This window comes from Taeniopygia guttata, chromosome 1A (assembly GCF_048771995.1).
Source record: "Taeniopygia guttata chromosome 1A, bTaeGut7.mat, whole genome shotgun sequence".
Lineage (NCBI taxonomy): Eukaryota > Metazoa > Chordata > Aves > Passeriformes > Estrildidae > Taeniopygia > Taeniopygia guttata.
In genome coordinates, this window is record NC_133025.1 from 932,986 (window position 1) to 951,790 (window position 18,805).

Consider the following 18,805-nt stretch of genomic DNA (forward strand, 5'->3'; position numbering starts at 1 on the left):
GGTGGCTGTGTGTCCCTCTGCCCTTCCCGAGGCACGGAATCACAGAATCACAGAATCACTGAGGCTTTTGGTTTGGAAAAACCTTGAAGCCCATCGAGTCCAACCATTCCCAGCAGTGCCAAGGCCACCGTGTCCCCAAGTGCCACATCCACATGGCTTTGAGATCCCTCCTGGAGTGGGGACTCCACCATCTCTTGTTCCTCAACAGCCCGAACTTCCTCCTTCGGGAATTCTCCCTCAGGGATGTATTTTTAGCTTTGCATTCCCCCCAAGGAGGCCAGACCCCATCTCCTGCAAGCCCAGTATCCCACTGTCCTGGAATGGTTTGGGTGGGAAGGGACCCCAAAGCCCCTCCAGTGCCAGCCCAGCCTCAGGTTCCAGGATCCTGCAGACCGTCCCGGTGGATCTGTGGAAGTTCGGGGGTCTCCAGCAGGGAGGGGCTGCAGGTGCCCCTCCTGTGCCCTCCCCAAACCACTCCAGGCACAAGGGGCTGCACCCAGGGGATCCTGCCGGGACAGCGGGAGCCGTGGGAGGGGTCCCTGCCATGGCACGGTGGCACTGGGGGGGCTCTGGGGTCCCTGTCCGCCCAAACCATTCCGGGATTCCCTGAGCTGCTGGGAATGTGCAAATCCCGCAGCCCCCAGGGAATGGGATGAGGTGGGAGCAGCCCCCAGGGAATGGGATGGGGATGAGGTGGGAGCTCAGGGATCAGCCCCCGGGGAATGGGATGGGGTGGGAGCTCAGGGAGCAGCCCCCAGGGAATGGGATGAGGTGGGAGCAGCCCCCAGGGAATGGGATGGGGATGAGGTGGGAGCTCAGGGAGCAGCCCCCAGGGAATCGTCGTAGAAAGCCTTGAGCCCCTCCGGGCTCTGCAGGGAGGGGCTCGGGGCCAGCACGTCCCTGCGGAAGTTCTCCCTCATCCAGCCGTAGACCAGACTGTGCAGGAAGCCCTGCAGGGACACGCTCAGGGCCTGGGGGACACAGGGACAGAGGGTCAGGGCTCCCGGTGCCAGCAGGCACAGCCCAGCGGGCTGGCACGGGACACGGGGGACATTCCTCTTGGTGTGGCCAATTAAAGCACATCCAGGCCCTGGGAAGAGCCAAGGGCTGAAATCCCAACCCAAAATCCAGTGGGAAGAGCCGCGCTGGGCCCAGGGCCGTGTCCTCACCCTGCCCAGGGTGTGCCCGAGGGCTGTCACAGCTCCCACGTGGGATGGGGACAAATGTCCAACCTGGGAGCCCTGAAAAGGGGCTTTACTCACCGTGGACACGTAGAGGACAAAGAGCGAGGCAGGGCTGATGCTGGTGAAGGAGAGGATGGTGAGGAGGAAGGCTGTGGGTGGGACACAGAAGGACATTCCTTGGTGGGACACCCTCAGTGTGACCCTGCAGGGCTGGGGGAGCTGGGGACACCCTCCCTGTGACCCTGCAGGGCTTTGGGACACCCTCCCTGTGACCCTGCGGGGCTGGGGGCTTTGGGACACCCTCAGTGTGACCCTGTGGGGCTGGGGGACCTGGGGACACCCTCCCTGTGACCCTGCAGGGCTTTGGGACACCCTCCCTGTGACCCTGCGGGGCTGGGGGCTTTGGGACACCCTCAGTGTGACCCTGGGGGACCTGGGGACACCCTCAGTGTGACCCTGCGGGGCTTTGGGACACCCTCCCTGTGACCCTGTGGGGCTGGGGGAGCTGGGGACACCCTCACTGTGACCCCGCAGGGCTGGGGGAGCTGGGGACACCCTCAGTATGACCCTGTGGGGCTGGGGGAGCTGGGGACACCCTCAGTGTGACCCTGCGGGGCTGGGGGCTTTGGGACACCCTCAGTGTGACCCTGCGGGGCTGGGGGCTTTGGGACACCCTCAGTGTGACACTGCCGGGCTGGGGGACCTGGGGACACCCTCAGTGTGACCCTGCGGGGCTGGGGGAGCTGGGGACACCCTCAGTGTGACCCTGGGGGACCTGGGGACACCCTCAGTGTAACCCTGCGGGGCTGGGGACACCCTCAGTGTGATCCTGCGGGGCTGGGGGACCTGGGGACACCTCAGTGTGACCCTGGGGGAGCTGGGGACACTCTCAGTGTGACCCTGCGGGGCTGGGGGAGCTGGGGACACCCTCAGTGTGACCCTGCGGGGCTTTGGGACACCCCCCTGGCCTTGCCTGGCGTCCAGCAGAGCAGGAAAACCAGCTGGAAGTGCAGCGAGGCTTTGCTGACGCTGCGGCCGCTCCTGCCCCCGAGGCCGCCGTCCCTGTCCAGGCTCAGCAGCGGCAGCGCCGCGTTCCCGCGGCACCGGAGCCGCACCCGCCGGTACAGGAGCTGGGGGGGTCCGGGGCTCAGCGGGGCGCTGCGGACCCCCCGTGCCGCCCCCCGAGCCGCGGCCTCACCGAGCAGCAGCCGAGCACCAGCAGCAGGTACAGCAGGAGGATGATTTTCTCCTCCAGCCCCGCGTTCCTGCCCCCGCCGGACTGGGAGACAACGGGAGATGAGCGGGGCCGGGCCAGCGACCCCCGCGGCCCCGGAGCCCCCCGGGAGCAGCGCCCACCTGGGAGCAAATGTCCTGGCTCGGGCGGATCAGGAGGAGGCAGCTGCAAGGACAGAGCGGTGCTGGAGCTCCCAGAGCCTCCCCCGGGGTCCCGCGGCGATGCCCCGGGCGGGGCGGGGCGGAGGGGCCGTACCTGGAGCAGTAAAGGCTGAAGGTGTCGTTGGAGCCGGGCCGGGGCACCACGGGCGCGATGGCGGCGGCGGAGGTGCCGCGGGCGAGCAGCTGAGCCAGGAGAGTCAGCGCCGGTACCAGCCTTGGGAAGGGACGGGAGAGAGTCCCGGGCCGGTACCGGTACCGGCACCGGCCTCGGGAAGGGACGGGTGAGAGTCCCGGACCGGCACCGGTACCGGCACCAGCCTCGGGAAGGGACGGGTGAGAGCCCTGGACCGGCACCGGTACCGGTACCGGTACCGGCCTTGGGAAGGGACGGCTGAGAGCCCCGGGCCGGTACCGGTACCGGCACCAGCCTTGGGAAGGGACGGCTGAGAGCCCCGGGCCGGTACCGGCCTTGGGAAGGGACGGGTGAGAGCCCCGGGCTGGCACCGGTACCGGGAAGGGACGGGAGAGCCCCGGGCGGGGCCGGTACCGGTACCGGGAAGGGACGGGAGAGCCCCGGCGGGGCCGGCGGCGGGCACCCACCAGGCCAGGACGTACGGAATTCCCCGCCAGGCGCTCTCCAGGCAGCGGCTCCGCTCCTGCGGGAGAACCGCCGAGAACCGGGGCTGGAGGGGCGGCCGCAGCTCCGCCAGGACCGGGAAATCCCGACTTGCCGGGGAAAGCGGCTGCCCCGGCTCGCTCCGCCGCTCCCCGGTGCTGTCCCGGCTGTGCCCGGGCCAGGCACGGACCTGCAGCGCTGCCGGGGGCCGCGCTCGCCCCCCGAGGACGGTGCGGTGCGACTCGTACGCGTAAACAGCGACCATGAGGAACGAGACGGCGTAGGAGGTCTGGGAGAGAGGGGGAGAGGGGAGGGAAAGGGACCGGGGGTCCCGCCGTGTCCAGCGCCACCAGGGCCCCTTCCACCTTCCACCTTCCCTCTGCCCCCCGACACCCCCATTCCCCCTGTCCTGCTGGTGCTGCACACCCCGACCCGCGGCAGAGGTTCCTCGCCAGGAGGGGACCCCAGCACAGCACCCGGCTGTCCCCAACAGTGTCCCCGTACCGTGGTCAGCATCCGCCCGTAGGGACAGGCGGCGTAGGCGGGCACGGAGAGGGAGGCCGGCAGCAGCGGGATGGTTCCCGTGCCCAGCAGCGCCGCGGCACCCAGGAAATCTGCCAGGGCCAGGAGGAACAGGGGGCGCAGCTGGGGACAGGGGGACAGGGCACGGCGTTAGATCCGCTGGCAGCAGCCCCCGGCAGCTCCCGGGGGCCGGGGCGTCCTGCTGCTACCTCCTCCTCCCTGCCTGGGGCTTTAAACCCGGTGTTAGCTCGGCTTGGAGCCGGGCTTAGCTGGGGCCACACCCAGCCCTGTGTCCCTGGGAACTGGTGGCACTCACCTGGACATGGCAGCATTGCCAGGAGCCGGTGGCACTCACCTGGATGTGGCAGCAGTGACACTGCCACAGGCTGGTGGCACTCACCTGGATGTGGCAGCAGTGACACTGCCACAGGCCGGTGGCACTCACCTGGATGTGACACTGCCACAGGCCGGTGGCACTCACCCGGATGTGACACTGCCACAGGCCGGTGGCACTCACCCGGATGTGACACTGCCACAAGCCGGTGGCACTCACCTGGATGTGGCAGCAGTGACACTGCCGCAGGCCGGTGGCACTCACCTGGATGTGGCAGCACTGCCAGGAGCCGGTGGCACTCACCTGGATGTGGCAGCAGTGACACTGCCACAGGCCGGTGGCACTCACCTGGACATGGCAGCATTGCCAGGAGCCGGTGGCACTCACCTGGATGTGGCAGCAGTGACACTGCCACAGGCCGGTGGCACTCACCTGGACATGGCAGCATTGCCAGGAGCCGGTGGCACTCACCTGGATGTGGCAGCAGTGACACTGCCACAGGCCGGTGACACTCACCTGGATGTGGCAGCATTGCCAGGAGCCGCTGGCACTCACCTGGATGTGGCAGCAGTGACACTGCCACAAGCCGGTGGCACTCACCTGGATGTGGCAGCAGCGCCCCTGCCAGGAGGTGACAGCGAGGACGGATCCGCTGCCCAGGAGGCTGCAGGGGACGGGGCGGGCGATGAACGTCCCGGCAGAGCCGCTGCCACCCGCGGTGCCAGCCCAGGGACAGGGACAGGGGACAGGACCCACCTGAGCAGCGCGGCCGGGAGGGTGACGCCCGTCAGCACCAGGACCTGCGGGAGGCACGGGGGGAGCGGGGCCGGCCCGAACCCCACGGGAGGTGGATGTGGGACCCTGGGCACGGCCGGACCGTGTCCCTCGGCCACCCCGGGCCGGGCAAAGGCGCTTCCCGGGGAGCGGAGGGGCCGGGCCGGCTCAGCGGCCCCGCGGCGGTGGCTGCATGTGGCGGGGCTTCCCTGCTCCTTTCCCCCGAGTTTTCCCGCTGGGATCTCCTGCTGAGTTCCCCTCACCGGGGCTGGGGAGCGCCGAGAAGCCGCGTCCCGCCCGCGGCCGCGCTGGGAGCGGCTCCCGACGGCGCCGAGGAACCGGAGCGGATCCCGGGTCGGGAGCGCCGGGAGCAGCGGGGCAGGAGCCGGGGAAGAGCCGCAGCGGAAGCCCTGCCCTTCCTTGCCGGTGGCCGTGCCACCCTGGGCCGGTGCCCGGTGACCGGGAGCAGCTCCCTCGGGCAGGATTTGTCGGAACGGCACCGCAGCGCTCACCCGAACCGCTCCCGGCCCGCCGGAGCGCCCCGCACGTACCTGGATGTCCGAGAGAGCCGCGGGCGGCTCCTGCGCTCCGGCCATGGCTCCTTCGGAGCCTTCCCGGCGCTTCCCGGCGCTTCCCGGGACGGACGGAGGGAAGCTGGAAGCGGCTCCCGCCGCCGCCGCCGCCCGGACTCGCTCCACGCCCGGCGGCGGGACACGGGCTCGGCGCAGCCGGAGGAACCTGCCCGGCCGGGGCGGCTGGAGCTTCCCAGAGCAGCTGGAGCTTCCCAGGAGCAGCTGGAGCTTCCCAGAGGAGCGGCTGGAGCTTCCCAGGCGGCGCCGTGCCAGCCCCGGGAACGGGCAGGGATCAGCCTCCGGCGTGGGAGAGCCCAAAGGAGCGCCCGGGTGCCCCTGGGCACACCGGGAATGAGGGAACAGCGCTGGGAGAGCAGCCGGGAGCTCCTGGTGCTGCACTCAGAGCCCCTCAGATCCCAGGGAGCCAGGCTGGGAGAGCTGGGAATGCCCAGCCTGGAGAGGAGAAGGATCCAGGGAGAGCTCAGAGCCCCTGGCAGGGCCTGAAGGGGCTCCAGGAGAGCTGCAGAGGGACTGGGGACAAGGGACAGAGGGACAGGACACAGGGAATGGCTCCCACTGCCAGAGGGCAGCCATGGGTGGGAGATTGGGAATGAGGAATTCCTGGCTGGGCTGGGATTGCCAGAGCAGCTGGGGCTGCCCCTGGATCCCTGGAATGCCCAAGGCCAGGCTGGACACTGGGGCTGGAGCAGCCTGGGGCAGTGGGAGGTGTCCCTGCCATGGCAGGGTGGCACTGGAGGGGCTCTGGGGTCCCTTCCCACCCAGCCCAGCCTGGGATTCTCAGTGCCAGACTCCTCTGCATCCACTCAGCTGCCACACCACGACTGCGGGTGCAGGAATGAGCCATTCCCGTTCTCACACTGCCAGGAACCTCAGGAAATCAAGTGATTGAACAATTCTGTGATAATTTTAACCCAAGGATGTTCCAACATCCACCAAGAATCCCCAAGCAATGCCCATCCCACCCCCAGGAGCCACCAGAGTTCCCACAGAGAGGCATTTTACCTTTATTTCAGGGATACTGGCTGAAGGGAGAGAGGGAAGAGGGAGGGAGGAATGTGGGGGAGGGTCTGAGGGAAGGAAGGAGCAGGAGGGAGAGGGGCTGGAGGGGAGCAGAGGAAGGAATGGCACTGGGAGCTGCAGGAGGGTGACAGTGACACGGAACTGGGCACTCCTGGAGATGCTCCCCCTCAGCAGCTTCCTCATCTTCCTCTGCCAGGAACAGACAGAGGGCACCGGGATGGATCTGGGTCCCACCTTGTCCCTCCTCTCCCAGCCGGGTCCCACACTGATTCCCTGCTCCAAGCTGGGTCCCCACCACCCCTGGGATCCACTCCAGGTCACTCCATGCTGCGGGAGCAGAGGGAGAACAGGGATCCATCCCCTCAGCCTGAGCAGCGAAGCCACAGCAGGAGGAGGCTCCACCTCCCTCTGGAGTTGTGGGAATGGCTCCAGGGAAAGAGTTGGAGCCATCCCTGCCACTCCAGAGGCACCCCTTGATTCAGCACTTCCAAACTGGGAGCAGGGACTGGGCTCTCCCCTGGCTGAGCCAGCACTTTTTGTCCTTCAGCAGCGTTTCAAGCATTCCTGGGACAAACTCTCCCCTCAGGGCAGCACCTGGGTCCTGCTGCTCCCGTGGGAGCATCCCTGCACGCAGGGAACATCCCCCAGCTGTGTCCCCCTCCCAGCAGGGACAGGCTCTGCCCTGTCCCAGGCACGTTTTCCCTGAGGATTTCATTGAGGAGAAATTGGCACCGAGGGCAGCGCTGGCCAGAGCAGAATCCAGGGAGTTTGGCTGCTGACAGGACCAGGACAGACAAGGAGGGAAGGAGAGAAATTCCACGTCCCTGTCCTGGTCCCTGGCAGTGCCAGGAGTGGCTGACCCTTCCCAAGGCTCTCTGGGCAGTGCAGCACCACGAGCTGCTCCCAGACCTGCTCTTGACTCGGCTCCAAGACCCCGTGGGTGTTAATCCAGACCCATCCCTGTCTCTGGGCCGAGCTTTAGCAGCCAGGATTCAATTCCAAATGCGGGGCAGGAAAACAACACCCTCAGGATGGGAATCACCCACAGGGAGATCCTTTCTCCTCCTAGAATCCCTGATAACCCAGGGAGGATCCCTGGGAAGGAAGGAGAGCCCGAGCCCCTGGATGAGCCTGGAGCCGCATCCACTGCTTAAATGAGGCTCTGGAAAAGAACCTTAGAGGGAAATGCCCGATTTCCTGCACTGAGCCCCATCTGCCTGAGCCTTCCTGGCCTGCTGCTAATTTAGCTCCACCTAAAGTGCTTCCCACCTTCCCTTTCATCTCCTGAGTCACCAGCCTGGCTGGAGCTTGAAGATCCAAGCGAACTCCACTTGATGCCACACCTGGCAGGTAGGGATTGTTTTTAAATCATCTTTAGAAAACCTCAGCGTCTTCAATTCCATGGTTTTCAGATCAAGTCCCAACTCGGAGCAAATTCCCACCACGGAGGCTTTGGGGCTGGAAAAGCTGGCACAGCCCCACTGCAAATTAGTGCCAAAAAAACCAAACGGAGCCCAAATCCTGGAGAGACCCAGGCGTGGTTGGGGTGAGGTTTTGGTCAGTCCTCGGGAAGGAGCTCTTTTGGAAAAGGGAATAAAATGCACCCCTCATCTCTTCCCGTGGAGCCACCAGGAGCCGTGGGCCGAGCTCTTGGCGATGCTCAGCTTCTCCTCGGGGCTGAAGTGCAGGACGGCCAGGATGGCCGTGAGCGTCTGCTGCCGGCCCCGCGCGTCCGGCAGCGTCAGGAACCGGTACACCACGTTCTTCAGGTACTCCAGGTTGGCCCCTTCCCTGCTCTTATCCCGGCAGCTCTTCTGGATCTCGTCCCGCAGCGCCGCCACCTCCTCGCGGTGCCTGTCCTCCTCGGCCAGGGCGCGGCCCCGGAGCTGGTGCAGCTGCAGCTCCAGCCGGTGCTTGTGCTTGCGCAGCGCCGCGATCTCCACCTCCTTGCGCGCCAGCTGCTCGGCGTACAGGAAGAAGGTGGGCTCGGAGCCGGGGCACAGCTGCAGCGCCTGCGGCAGCATCTCCGAGGAATCCTGGCCGGGAGCGTCCCCGGGAGCGTCCGTGGGGCAGCCCTTGGGGCCGTGGGGCGGCGCCGGGGCGCGGAGCTGCTCCAGCTCGCGGTCCTTCTCGGCCAGCACGGCCAGCGCCCGGTCCCGCTGCTTGTGCATCTCCTCCTCCAGCCGCAGCGCCCGCTCCCGGAACTGCAGCTGGCAGCGCTGCAGCTCCTGCCGGTGCCGCTGCTGCAGCTGGGACAGCTCCTGCTGCTTGGCCTCCAGCTCCTGCCGGTGCTGCTTCTCCGCCTCGTCCGCGGCCAGCTGCAGCAGCACGTGCTTGTCCTGCAGCTCCGCCAGCTGCTCCCGCGCCTCCTCCAGCTCCTTGGCCAGGCCCGTGTCCTTGGTGGCCTTGCTCTTCAGCACCTGCTGCGCCCTCACCTTGTAGCGCTCGAACTCCTCCTTGAGCTGCCTCAGCTCCTGCTGGCAGTGCCCGCCCGCGGCCTTGTCCCCGTTGCCGTCCCCGCCGCCCGGGGGCTGCTCCGGCTCCCGCGGCTCCTCCGCCTCCGGGCCCTTCCCGGCCGCCGCCCGCAGGAGCTTCTGCAGCTTCTCCATCTTCTCCTTGAGCGCGCTCACGTCCAGGGTGGCCTCCTCCACGGCGAGCTCGCCCGGGGAGCGGCTGGAGGCGGCGATGGCCAAGGTCTTGTTCTCCAGGTCCAGCTGCACGATGCGGTCCTTGAGCCTCTGGATGGTGGCCTGGTCCCTCTGCTTGGCCTTCTCGTAGGTGCCCAGCAGCTCGGACACCTGGGACACCTGGGCCTCCAGCTCGGCCACGCGCCGCTCCTCCTGCTGGGAGCGCTGCCGCAGCTGCTCCTCGGCCTGGGCTGTCTGCGCGGGGACACGGCGGGGTCAGGGCACATGGGGACACTGGGGACTCACCTGGGGTCAGACGGGGCCCCTCCTCTGCTCCGAACCAACACGGGGCCCTCCCCACCCCAGGAGCCCTGCCTGAGGCACCTCCCTGCCCTGGCTTTTCAGGGGTTTGTGCTTGGAATCCTGGAATGGGTTGGGTGGGAAGGGACCTCAGAGCCCCTCCAGGACTGCCATGGCAGGGACACCTCCCACTGTCCCAGGCTGCTCCAGCCCCAGTGTCCAGCCTGGCCTTGGGCATTCCAGGGATCCAGGGGCAGCCCCAGCTGCTCTGGGCACCCTGTGCTGTTTATTTTGAACCTCCTGGAATCTGAGGGATTGGGAAGGGGAATCTGACTCCAGCCCCACTCCCTGGATACATCCCACAGAGAGCTGTTCCCCAGGATTGCCATCCCATCAATCCGAGCCAGGACGCTTTGGACTCAGAGACTGGGAGGGGGGATTTGGCTCCTGCAGCCCCAAACCTGCCCCCAGCTCCTGGCCACCACCCTCACTCCCAGCCAGCAATCACCTTCTTCATCTCCTGCACCAGCTGCAGCTGGAAGTGGTTCCTGAGGGCGGCCATCTCCTCCTGCAGCTCCTGGATCCGCGGGTCCGCCTTCCCGCTCTCCTCCTGCGTGTCCTGCAGCTCCCTGCGCGGCTCCTGCGGCTCCGGGCCCGGCTGCCGTGTGTGCTGCTCGCGGCCCGGGGCTCTCTCGGCGCCGCCGGCCTCGCGGAGCTGTCGCTCGGCGCGCAGCAGCTCCTGCAGCTCGCGCAGCATCAGCCCGTGGTCGGCCTGCTCGCTCTCGCGCTCGCGCTGCTGCGCGGCCAGGCTGGCGCGGGTCTCGGCCAGCAGCTCCCGCAGCCGCCGCAGCTCCGCGTCCCTCCGCTGCGCCTCGTCCCGCGCCCGCCCCGCCAGCTCCTCCAGCTCCTGCTTCATCTGCCGCCGCTCCGCCTGGTAGGACGCCTCCATGCGCGACTTCTCCCGCGTCACCGTGGCCAGTGCGGCCGTCAGCGTGGCCAGCTGCGCCTTCAGCTGCTGCTTCGGGCCCGGCTCCGAGCCCTCCGCGCCGCTCGCCTCCTCGGCTCTCTGCACCGCGGGTTTGTCCTCCTCGTCCCCCCCGGCGGCCGTCCCCGCGCTGTCCTCGCTCTGCTCCGAGCTCCGGTCATCCGGGGAGTCCCCGGCCCCGGGCACCGCGAGGTCCCCGTCGTGGGACGCGGAGAGCACCTTCAGGCTGGCCTCCAGCGCCTCCTTCTCCTTCAGCAGGCTCTTGTAGGCCTGGACCACGTCCTTGAGGCGCGCCTGGAAGCGCAGGAGCTGCTGCTTCTGCGTCTCGATGGTCTCCAGCAGCTCCTTCCTGCTGGGGCCGCCCCCGAAGTTCATCCCGAACTTCTCCATGGCGGGGGGGATCTGGGGGGGAAGCGGGACGAGGAGAAAAGGCACCTTTGGGACGGGCAGGAGCATCGCCCTGGGCCCAGCAGGACACCAAAGGGGCAGCAAAGACCACAGAGACCCCCCTGACCATTGCCTGCCCAGGAACACCACCCTGAACCCCACAGGACCACCACCCTGAACCCCCCAGGACCACCACACTGAACCCCACAGGACGCACATCCTGGCCGGCCCAGGGCTCCCATCCTGACCCCCTTGAGACCCCCATCCTGACCCCCAGGACAGCCCCCCAAATTCCCTCCAGGACCCCCATCCTGACCCCCTCGAGACCCCCACCCTGACCCCGCCAGGACATGACCCTGACCCCCAGGACACCCCTCCGAATTCCCCTCCAGGACCCCCATCCTGACCCCCTCGAGACCCCCATCCTGATCCCACCAGGACATGACCCTGACCCCCAGGAAACCCCTCCGAATTCCCCTCCAGGGCTCCCACCCTGACCCCCTCGAGACCCCCATCCTGACCCCCAGGACACCCCTCCGAATTCCCCTCCAGGACCCCCATGCTGACCCCCTGGACACCCCTCTGAATTCCCCTTCAGGACCCCCATCCTGACCCCCTCGAGACCCCCATCCTGACCCCGCCAGGACCCCCATGCTGAGACCCCGGACACCATTCCAACCCCCCGGACACCATTCCAACCCCCGGCACCTCCACTGTCCCCTCCTCAGGACCACCCTGGCCCCTCAGGACCCCCCAGGGCCACCGTGACCCCCCGGACACCACCCGGGCCCCTCACCGTCAGCCCCCCGGGACCATCCTGCCTCCCGCCCTGATCCCTCCGGACTCCCCGGTACCCGCAGCCCTCATCCCCCGGTACCCGCAGCCTTCATCCCCCGGTACCCGCAGCCCTCACCCCCCGGTACCCCTCAGCCCTCACCGCCCGGTACCCCTCAGCCCTCATCCCCCGGTACCCGCCATCCTCATCCCCCGGTACCCGCAGCCCTCACCACCCCGGTACCCCGCAGCCCTCACCCTCCGGTACCCCTCAGCCTTCAGCCCCCGGTACCCCTCACCCCCGGTACCCGCCATCCTCACCCCCCGGTACCCCTCACCCCCCGGTACCCGCCATCCCCCGGTACCGCCATTCTCACCCTCCGGTGCCCCGGGCCCCCCTCACCCCCGGCCGGTTCCGCCGCGCCGCCACTTCCGCCGGAAGCCGGAAAGGGGGCGGGACAAACGGGCCCGTTACCGGGGGCGGTTTGTGGGCGTGGCCCGGGGCGGTGGGGGCGTGGCCTGAGCGCCAGGGGACAGCCGTGTTCCCAATGGGTGTGGTCACGGCTGTGGGCGTGGTCAGGGCTGGGGTGACAGCCGGGTGGCCCTCCGTACCTCCGTGTGTCCCCTCGTGTCCCCCAGTGTCCCCCCCGTGTCCCCCGTGTCCCCCCGTGTCCCCTGGAGTGCCCCGTGTCCCCCCCCGTGTCCCCTCCCGTGTCCCCCCGTGTCCCCCCGTATCTCCCCGTGTCCCCCGTGTCCCCTGGAGTGCCCCCCGTATCTCCCCGTGTCCCCTGGAGTGCCCCGTGTCCCCCCCTGTGTACCCCCGTGTTCCCCCGTGTCCCCCCCTGTGTCCCCCCGTGTTCCCCCGTGTTCCCCCGTGTCCCCCCGTGTCCCCCGTGTCCCCCGTGTCCCCCGTGTCCCCCGTCCCCCGGCGTGGCCGGAATCTCCCGGAGCCGCGGGAGGAGCGGGACTCGAACCGTTTCAGGGTCCTTTAGCCCGGCCCCGCTCTGTCCTTGGCCAGGGGCTGCACAGAGAGCCCGGGACAAACTGTCACCCATTGGTGCATCCTGAGCCGACAAAGAAACCAAAGTTCATTGGTTCCAAATGACACAAAAACCTCTTTCGTTAATTAGCATTCTGTCTTCTTCTGGTTCGGAATTCTTCCTTGGGCAGGGACCCCTCCCACTGTCCCAGGCTGCTCCAGCCCCAGTGTCCAACATTTCCTTGGGCATTCCAGGGATCCAGGGGCAGCCCCAGCTGCTCTGGCAATCCCAGCCCAGCCAGGAATTCCTCATTCCCAATCTCCCATCCATGGCTGCCCTCTGGCAGTGGGAGCCATTCCCTGTGTCCTGTCCCTCCATCCTTGTCCCCAGTCCCTCTGCAGCTCTCCTGGAGCCCCTCCAGGCCCTGCCAGGGGCTCTGAGCTCTCCCTGGATCCTTCTCCTCTCCAGGTGAGCCCCCCCAGCTCTCCCAGCCTGGATCCCGGGATGTGAGGGGCTCCAGCCCTGCAGCAGCTCCATGGATCCCTCTGGAATCTCTCCAGCAGCTCCAGGTGCTGCTGCTGTGTGCCCAGGCTGGGGCAGCCCTGCAGGTGGCTCTCACCTGGGCACAGGGGCAGGATCCCCCTCCCCTGCTGCCCACTGGGCTCAGCCCGGGGCTGGGGGGTTCTGGGCTGGGTCAGGTCCAGCTCTCACCCCCAGCACCCCCAAATCCTTCTCCCAGGGCTGCTCCGGCTGCTGGTGCCCAGCCCGGTGCCCGGTGGGTCTGACCAGTCCCATGCTGGTGCTCCGGGGCGCTGCCCCCAGACCGTTCCACGTTCCACTCTGTGACACCGAGCTGCCCCTCCCCGCAATGGAACCGACCGTCTGTGACATCAGCCCGGCCTGGTGGCACCGTGGGCACTGCCAGGGCCGTGGGTGGCACCAGAGGTGACAGCTCTGCTCCGCCTCTGCCACCCGCGCTGGCAGCGATGGCTTTGCTGAGACTGCTCGTCCTGCTGGCCCTCGGTGGGTCCGTGTGGGCCACCTGGGACACCTGCAGGTCAGTGCCCCGGGGGCTCGGGGACACTCGGGGGCTGCCCTGGCACAGCCTGGGCACAGAGGAGCCCCTCGGGGTCCCTGTCCCCGCTGTCCCCGAGCAGGGCAGTGATGGCTCTGTGCTTCCAGAGGCACCTGTGGGCTCCGGCCCATGGCCTTCGACCGCAGCTCTGCGCCTGCCGAGTATTCCCAGGACAAAGATTACGAAATTTTGGATTCTTCCCACGGTTCCTCCCAGGACAAGGGTGGCACCGGGATCCAGCCGGGGGCATGGCCTGGCATCGTCAGCGTCCAGGCCACCCGGGAGAACGGCACGTGGCACATGTGCTCGGGGGCACTCATCCACCCCCAGTGGGTGCTGACGGTGGCACAGTGCTTCTTCGGGGCTGGGTAAGGGGGAGCAGGGCCGGGGGTGTCCCCACAGCAGGGACAGGGATGTTCCCATAGGAGGATCAGGGATGCCCCCACAGCACGGATGGGGAAACCCCCTGAAGAGGGTCAGGGATGTCCCCACAGCAGGGACAGGGATGTGCCCTCAGGAGGATCAGGGATGTCCCCACAGCAGGGACGGGGAAGTGTCCAGAACAGGGTCGGGGGTGTCCCCACAGCAGAGACATGAGTGTCCCCTCAGGAGGATCAGGGATGTCCCCTCAGCAGGATCAGGGATGTCCCCAGAACAGGCTCAGGGATGTCCCCACAGGAGGATCAGGGCTGGTCAGTGATGTCCCCACAGCAGAGACAGGGATGTTCCCACAACAGGGACATAAGTGTCCCCACAGCAGGATCAGGGGTGTCCCCACAGCAGGGATGGGACTGTCCCCTCAGCAGGATCAGGGATGTCCCCACAGCAGGGACAGGGATGTTCCCATAGGAGGATCAGGGATGTCCTCACAGCATGGATGGGGAAGTGTCCAGAACAGGATCAGGGGTGTCCCTACAGCAGAGACATGGGTGTCCCCTCAGGAGGATCAGGGATGTCCCCACAGCCTGGACATGGGTGTCCCTACAGCAGGGACAAGAATGTGCTCACAGGAGGATTAGGGATGTTCCCACAGCAGGGACAGGGATGTCCCCTCAGGAGGATCAGGGATGTCCCCAGAACAGGCTCAGGGATGTCCCCACAGGAGTATCAGGGGTGGTCAGTGATGTCCCCACAGCAGAGACAGGGATGCTCCCACAACAGGGTCAGGGGTATCCCCACAGCAAGGACAGAGATGTCCCCTCAGAAGAGACGAGAATGTCCCCAAAGCACAGAACTCTCCTTGGCAGGTTCAGGGACGTCCCCCATCATGGTCAGGGGTGTCCCCACAGCAAAGATAGGGATGCTCCCACAACAGGGTCGGGGAAGTCCCCACAGGAGGATCAGGGATGTCCCCACAGCAGGGACATGGGTGTCCCCTCAGGAGGATCAAGGATGTCCCCACAGCACGGGTGGGGAAGTCTCCAGAACAGGGTCGGGGGTGTCCCCACAGCAGGACAGGGGTGTCCCCATAGCAGGGACAGAGGTGTCCCCTCAGGAGGATCAGGGATGTCCCCATAGGAGTATCAGGGATGTCCCCACAGCAGGGACAGGGATGTCCCCACAGGAGTATCAGGGGTGGTCAGTGATGTTCCCACAACAGGCTCAGGGGTGTCCCCACAGCAGGGACAGGGATGTCCCCTCAGAACGATCAGTGATGTCCCCATAGCAGGGACAGGGGTGTCCCCAGAACAGGCTCAGGGGTGTCCCCACAGCAGGGACAGGGATGTCCCCACAGAAGAATCAGGGATGTCCCCACAGCACGGATGGGGAAACCCCCTGAAGAGGGTCAGGGGTGTCCCCACAGCAGAGACAGGGATGTTCCCATAGGAGGATAAGGGATGTCCCCACAGCAGGGATGGGGCTGTCCCCTCAGGAGGATCAGGGATGTCCTCACAGCATGGATGGGGAAGTGTCCAGAACAGAGTCAGGGATGTCCCCACAGCAGAGACAGAGGTGTCCCCACAGCAGGATCAGGAGTGTCCCCTCAGGAGGATCAGGGATGTCCCCTCAGGAGAATCAGGGATGTCCCCAGAACAGGCTCAGGGATGTCCCCAAAGGAGGATCAGGGCTGGTCAGTGATGTCCCTACAGCAGTGACAGGGATGCTCCCACAACAGGGTCAGGGGTATCACCACAGCAAGGACAGAGATGTCCCCTCAGGAGGATCAGGGATGTCCCCAGAACAGGCTCAGGGGTGTTCCCATAGCAGGGACAGGGCTGTCCCCTCAGGAGGATCAGGGATGTCCCCACAGCAGGGACATGAGTGTCCCCTGAGGAGGATCAGGGATGTCCCCTCAGCAGGATCAGGGATGTCCCCACAGCACAGTGAGCTGCCCAGAGCAGGAAGGCCATTGGGCCATTGCGCTGCCACATCCCCCACCTCAACTCCCTGTCACCCCTGTCCCCTTCTCCTGCTCCTCAGGGACATCTCCAAGTGGGAAGTGGTGATCGGTGCCACCGATCTGAGCCAGCCAGGCCCCGAGGCCGAGGTGCGCCACATCCAGTCCCTCATCGTGCACCGCCATTACAACCCCAGCACAGCCAGGAACAACATGGCGCTGCTGGAGCTGGAGCGGCCCGTGGAGTGCAGCGACTACATCCAGCTGGGCTGCGTGCCCGACAGCTCCCTGGCAGTGCCCGAGCTCAGAACCTGCTACATCGCGGGCTGGAGAGCCGCCCCGGACAGCGGTCAGTGCCCGCCCGCGGCCGGGCAGCAGCCGGGCACCGCGGGGCCGGGCCGGGCCGGGCCGGGCCGAGGCGGCGGGAGCCGGGCCCCGTGTGCCCGGAGCTGCGGGCAGGGACACGGCGGGACGGGGGCACGGCCCGGCCCGGGGCTGGGGCCGTGCCCGGGGAGGTGCCGGCGCTCAGTGCCCCCTGTGCCCGCAGCCCCCGGCCCGCGCCCGCTGCTGCAGGAGGCCAAAGTGCGGCTGATGGACGCCCAAGTGTGCAACAGCAGCCGCTGGTACGGGGGGGCCGTGCAGCCCCAGGAGCTGTGCGCGGGGTACCCGCGGGGCGGCATCGACACCTGCCAGGTGGGGCTGGGCCGGGCTGGGCACAGGGACCCTCTGAGGGACCACAGGGACCCTCTGAGCCAGCACAGGGACCCTCTGAGCCACCCCAGGGACCCTCTGAGCCAGCCCAGGGACCCTCTGAGCAGCACAGGGACCCTCTGAGGGACCCCAGGGACCCCCTGAGGGACCACAGGGACCCCCTGAGGGACCACAGGGACCCTCTGAGCCAGCACAGGGACCCTCTGAGCCACCACAGGGACCCTCTGAGCCAGCCCAGGGACCCTCTGAGCCAGCACAGGGACACAGGGACCCTCTGAGCCAGCCCAGGGACCCTCTGAGCCAGCACAGGGACACAGGGACCCTCTGAGCCAGCCCAGGGACCCTCTGAGCCAGCACAGGGACACAGGGACCCTCTGAGCCAGCCCAGGGACCCTCTGAGCCAGCACAGGGACCCTCTGAGCCAGCACAGGGACACAGGGACCCTCTGAGCCAGCACAGGGACCCCCTGAGGGACCACAGGGACCCCCTGAGCCAGCACAGGGACCCTCTGAGGGAGCACAGGGACCCTCTGAGCCAGCCCAGGGACCCTCTGAGCCAGCACAGGGACACTCTGAGCCAGCACAGGGACCCTCTGAGCCAGCACAGGGACACTCTGAGCCAGCACAGGGACACAGGGACCCTCTGAGCCAGCACAGGGACACAGGGACCCTCTGAGCCAGCACAGGGACCTCTCTCAAACACCACAGGGACCCTCTGAGCCAGCACAGGGACCCCCTGAGCCAGCCCAGGGACACAGGGACCCTCTGAGCCAGCACAGGGACCCTCTGAGCCAGCACAGGGACCCTCTGAGCCAGCACAGGGACCCCGAGCCCATCCCTGCCTTGGCACCCTCTGGGCCTGGCCCGGTGCCCTCCCAGCCCCGTGTCCCCACCACTGACCGATGTCCCATCCCCATGTCCCTGTGCTGTCCCATGTCCCCAGGGCTGTCCTGCCCTTCCCCAGTTCTCACATCTCTCTCCAGGGTCTCTGTGCTGCCTTTCCCTTCCCCTTCCACCACTGAATCCCCTCGGGGCCAGCCCAGCCCAGGCCAACCCTGTCCCACCCCTGTCACTGCTGTGTCCCCATCCCCATGTCCCTGTCCCTGTCCCTGTCCCTGTCCCTGTCCCTGTCCAGGGCTCCTGTTCCCTGTCCCATCCCTGGATCCCTGTCCCGTGTCCCAGGGCTGCCACTCCCCATCTCTGCCTCCCCTGTCCCCAAACCCCACCCAGTGTCCCCATCACCCCGAGGTGTGGCTGTGACCCCTGACCCCTCTCTCCTGGCGCAGGGGGACATCGGGGGTCCCCTGGTCTGCAAGGACAAGACCCGTGACCACTTCTGGCTGGTGGGACTGGCCAGCTGGGGTAAGGGCTGCACCGGGGCCAAGCGGCCTGGGGTGTTCACCTCCACCCAGCACTTCCACACCTGGATCCTGGTGCAGATGGGGCTGCTCCAACCTGAAGCTGATGCTTCTCCAGCCAAATCCTTCCCCAGCTTGGAGAAGGAGCTGCAGGAGGACTTGGAGGATGAGTTAAATCCCAACAACTCGGAGGATTACGCCGGGGGTTCATTCCAGCAGCAGATTCTGGGAAAATTCCTCAACCTGATGCTGGAGCTCGTACAGTTTTTGAAGGGGGAGAAGGCCTGAGCAGCAGGATGTGCTGATCCAGTTCTGGAAATCCTTCCCTGCTGGGTCCTGTGGCTCTGGGACCAGGCTGTGCCCTGCCCACATTCCTGCCCTGTGCCCACCCTGCTGGTGAACCCAATTTTGTTGTTGAATTAAAGTTGTTGCAGTTAGTTAGTCACCTTGTCCAGTTTGTTCTCCTGGGAAAAACAATGGTGGGACAATTTGGGGGAGAAGGGAGGGGTTGGGCCTGGTTTGGGGGGACATGAGGGGGAGCCAGGGAAGGGGAGGATGGGTCTGGAGGTGACAGAGGGAGAAACTTCTCCAGCCCAGAGCCTCAGCTGTGCCAGGGCTGGGAAAAGCCCCGGAGAGGGACAGGAGCGGGCACAGCTGGAGGTGCCACCCTGAGCTGCTGCTGCCACCCAGGGCTGGAGAAGTTTCTCCCTCTGTCCCGGTGCTGTCCCCCCATGTCCAGGCTCTGCTCCGGGGGTCCCGGCGGTGGCATCAGAGGGACGGGCAGGGACAGAACCCAACAGGCAGCGCCACCCCGGGCAGTGCCCAGCCCTGAC

The 18,805-nt window shown here is 67.0% G+C and overlaps 4 protein-coding genes across 6 annotated transcripts; 1 reads left to right on the top strand and 3 right to left on the bottom strand.

The window, feature by feature from the left end:
* Positions 1-2,113: 2,113 nt before the first annotated feature.
* LOC115492573 (uncharacterized) lies at positions 2,114-4,204 on the bottom strand. The gene is made up of 6 exons (XM_072923949.1): positions 3,700-4,204; positions 3,180-3,484; positions 2,674-2,793; positions 2,541-2,583; positions 2,383-2,463; positions 2,114-2,314 (listed from the first exon to the last, which is right to left on the bottom strand). The coding sequence occupies exons 1-6, from the start codon at positions 3,709-3,711 to the stop codon at positions 2,114-2,116; spliced, it is 762 nt and encodes a 253-aa protein (XP_072780050.1). The 5' UTR covers positions 3,712-4,204.
* Positions 3,868-5,788, bottom strand: LOC121469171 (uncharacterized). The gene is made up of 4 exons (XM_072923950.1): positions 4,808-5,788; positions 4,484-4,715; positions 4,163-4,354; positions 3,868-3,936 (listed from the first exon to the last, which is right to left on the bottom strand). The coding sequence occupies exons 1-4, from the start codon at positions 5,419-5,421 to the stop codon at positions 3,868-3,870; spliced, it is 1,107 nt and encodes a 368-aa protein (XP_072780051.1). The 5' UTR covers positions 5,422-5,788.
* A 618-nt stretch (positions 5,789-6,406) lies between these two features.
* Positions 6,407-11,999, bottom strand: GCC1 (GRIP and coiled-coil domain containing 1). 2 transcript variants are annotated; one of them, XM_072918165.1, is made up of 3 exons: positions 11,889-11,999; positions 9,874-10,752; positions 6,407-9,320 (listed from the first exon to the last, which is right to left on the bottom strand). In XM_072918165.1, the coding sequence occupies exons 2-3, from the start codon at positions 10,738-10,740 to the stop codon at positions 8,046-8,048; spliced, it is 2,142 nt and encodes a 713-aa protein (XP_072774266.1). In that variant the 5' UTR covers positions 10,741-10,752; positions 11,889-11,999; the 3' UTR covers positions 6,407-8,045. The 2 variants fall into 2 exon arrangements, with proteins under 2 accessions (XP_072774266.1, XP_072774262.1); XM_072918161.1 differs by having other exon boundaries at positions 11,915-11,950.
* Positions 12,000-13,371: 1,372 nt separating this feature from the next.
* LOC115492597 (acrosin-like) lies at positions 13,372-18,409 on the top strand. 2 transcript variants are annotated; one of them, XM_030261636.4, is made up of 5 exons: positions 13,372-13,548; positions 13,674-13,934; positions 15,988-16,253; positions 16,452-16,597; positions 17,901-18,409. In XM_030261636.4, the coding sequence occupies exons 1-5, from the start codon at positions 13,478-13,480 to the stop codon at positions 18,258-18,260; spliced, it is 1,104 nt and encodes a 367-aa protein (XP_030117496.4). In that variant the 5' UTR covers positions 13,372-13,477; the 3' UTR covers positions 18,261-18,409. The 2 variants fall into 2 exon arrangements, with proteins under 2 accessions (XP_030117496.4, XP_030117497.4); XM_030261637.4 differs by having other exon boundaries at positions 16,452-16,527.
* Positions 18,410-18,805: the final 396 nt, after the last annotated feature.

Bases quoted from the DNA above. Each gene is read 5' to 3' on its own strand.
- LOC115492573 (XM_072923949.1), bottom strand. The intron at 2,794-3,179 runs GTGGGTGCCCGC...TCCCTTCCCAAG, and splicing joins ATTCCGTACGTCCTGGCCTG to GCTGGTACCGGCGCTGACTC. The intron at 2,464-2,540 runs GTGGGCGCTGCT...GTTGTCTCCCAG, and splicing joins GCCAGGACATTTGCTCCCAG to TCCGGCGGGGGCAGGAACGC.
- LOC121469171 (XM_072923950.1), bottom strand. From the start codon at position 5,421: ATGGCCGGAGCGCAGGAGCCGCCCGCGGCTCTCTCGGACATCCAGGTA. The intron at 4,355-4,483 runs GTGAGTGCCACC...TGCCACATCCAG, and splicing joins GGCAATGCTGCCATGTCCAG to GTGAGTGCCACCGGCTCCTG. The intron at 3,937-4,162 runs GTGAGTGCCACC...AGCCCCAGGCAG, and splicing joins TGTGGCAGTGTCACATCCAG to GGAGGAGGAGGTAGCAGCAG.
- GCC1 (XM_072918165.1), bottom strand. From the start codon at position 10,740: ATGGAGAAGTTCGGGATGAACTTCGGGGGCGGCCCCAGCAGGAAGGAG. The intron at 9,321-9,873 runs GTGATTGCTGGC...GTCCCCGCGCAG, and splicing joins TGGTGCAGGAGATGAAGAAG to ACAGCCCAGGCCGAGGAGCA.
- LOC115492597 (XM_030261636.4), top strand. From the start codon at position 13,478: ATGGCTTTGCTGAGACTGCTCGTCCTGCTGGCCCTCGGTGGGTCCGTG. The intron at 13,935-15,987 runs GTAAGGGGGAGC...CCTGCTCCTCAG, and splicing joins CAGTGCTTCTTCGGGGCTGG to GGACATCTCCAAGTGGGAAG. The intron at 16,598-17,900 runs GTGGGGCTGGGC...CTCCTGGCGCAG, and splicing joins GCGGCATCGACACCTGCCAG to GGGGACATCGGGGGTCCCCT.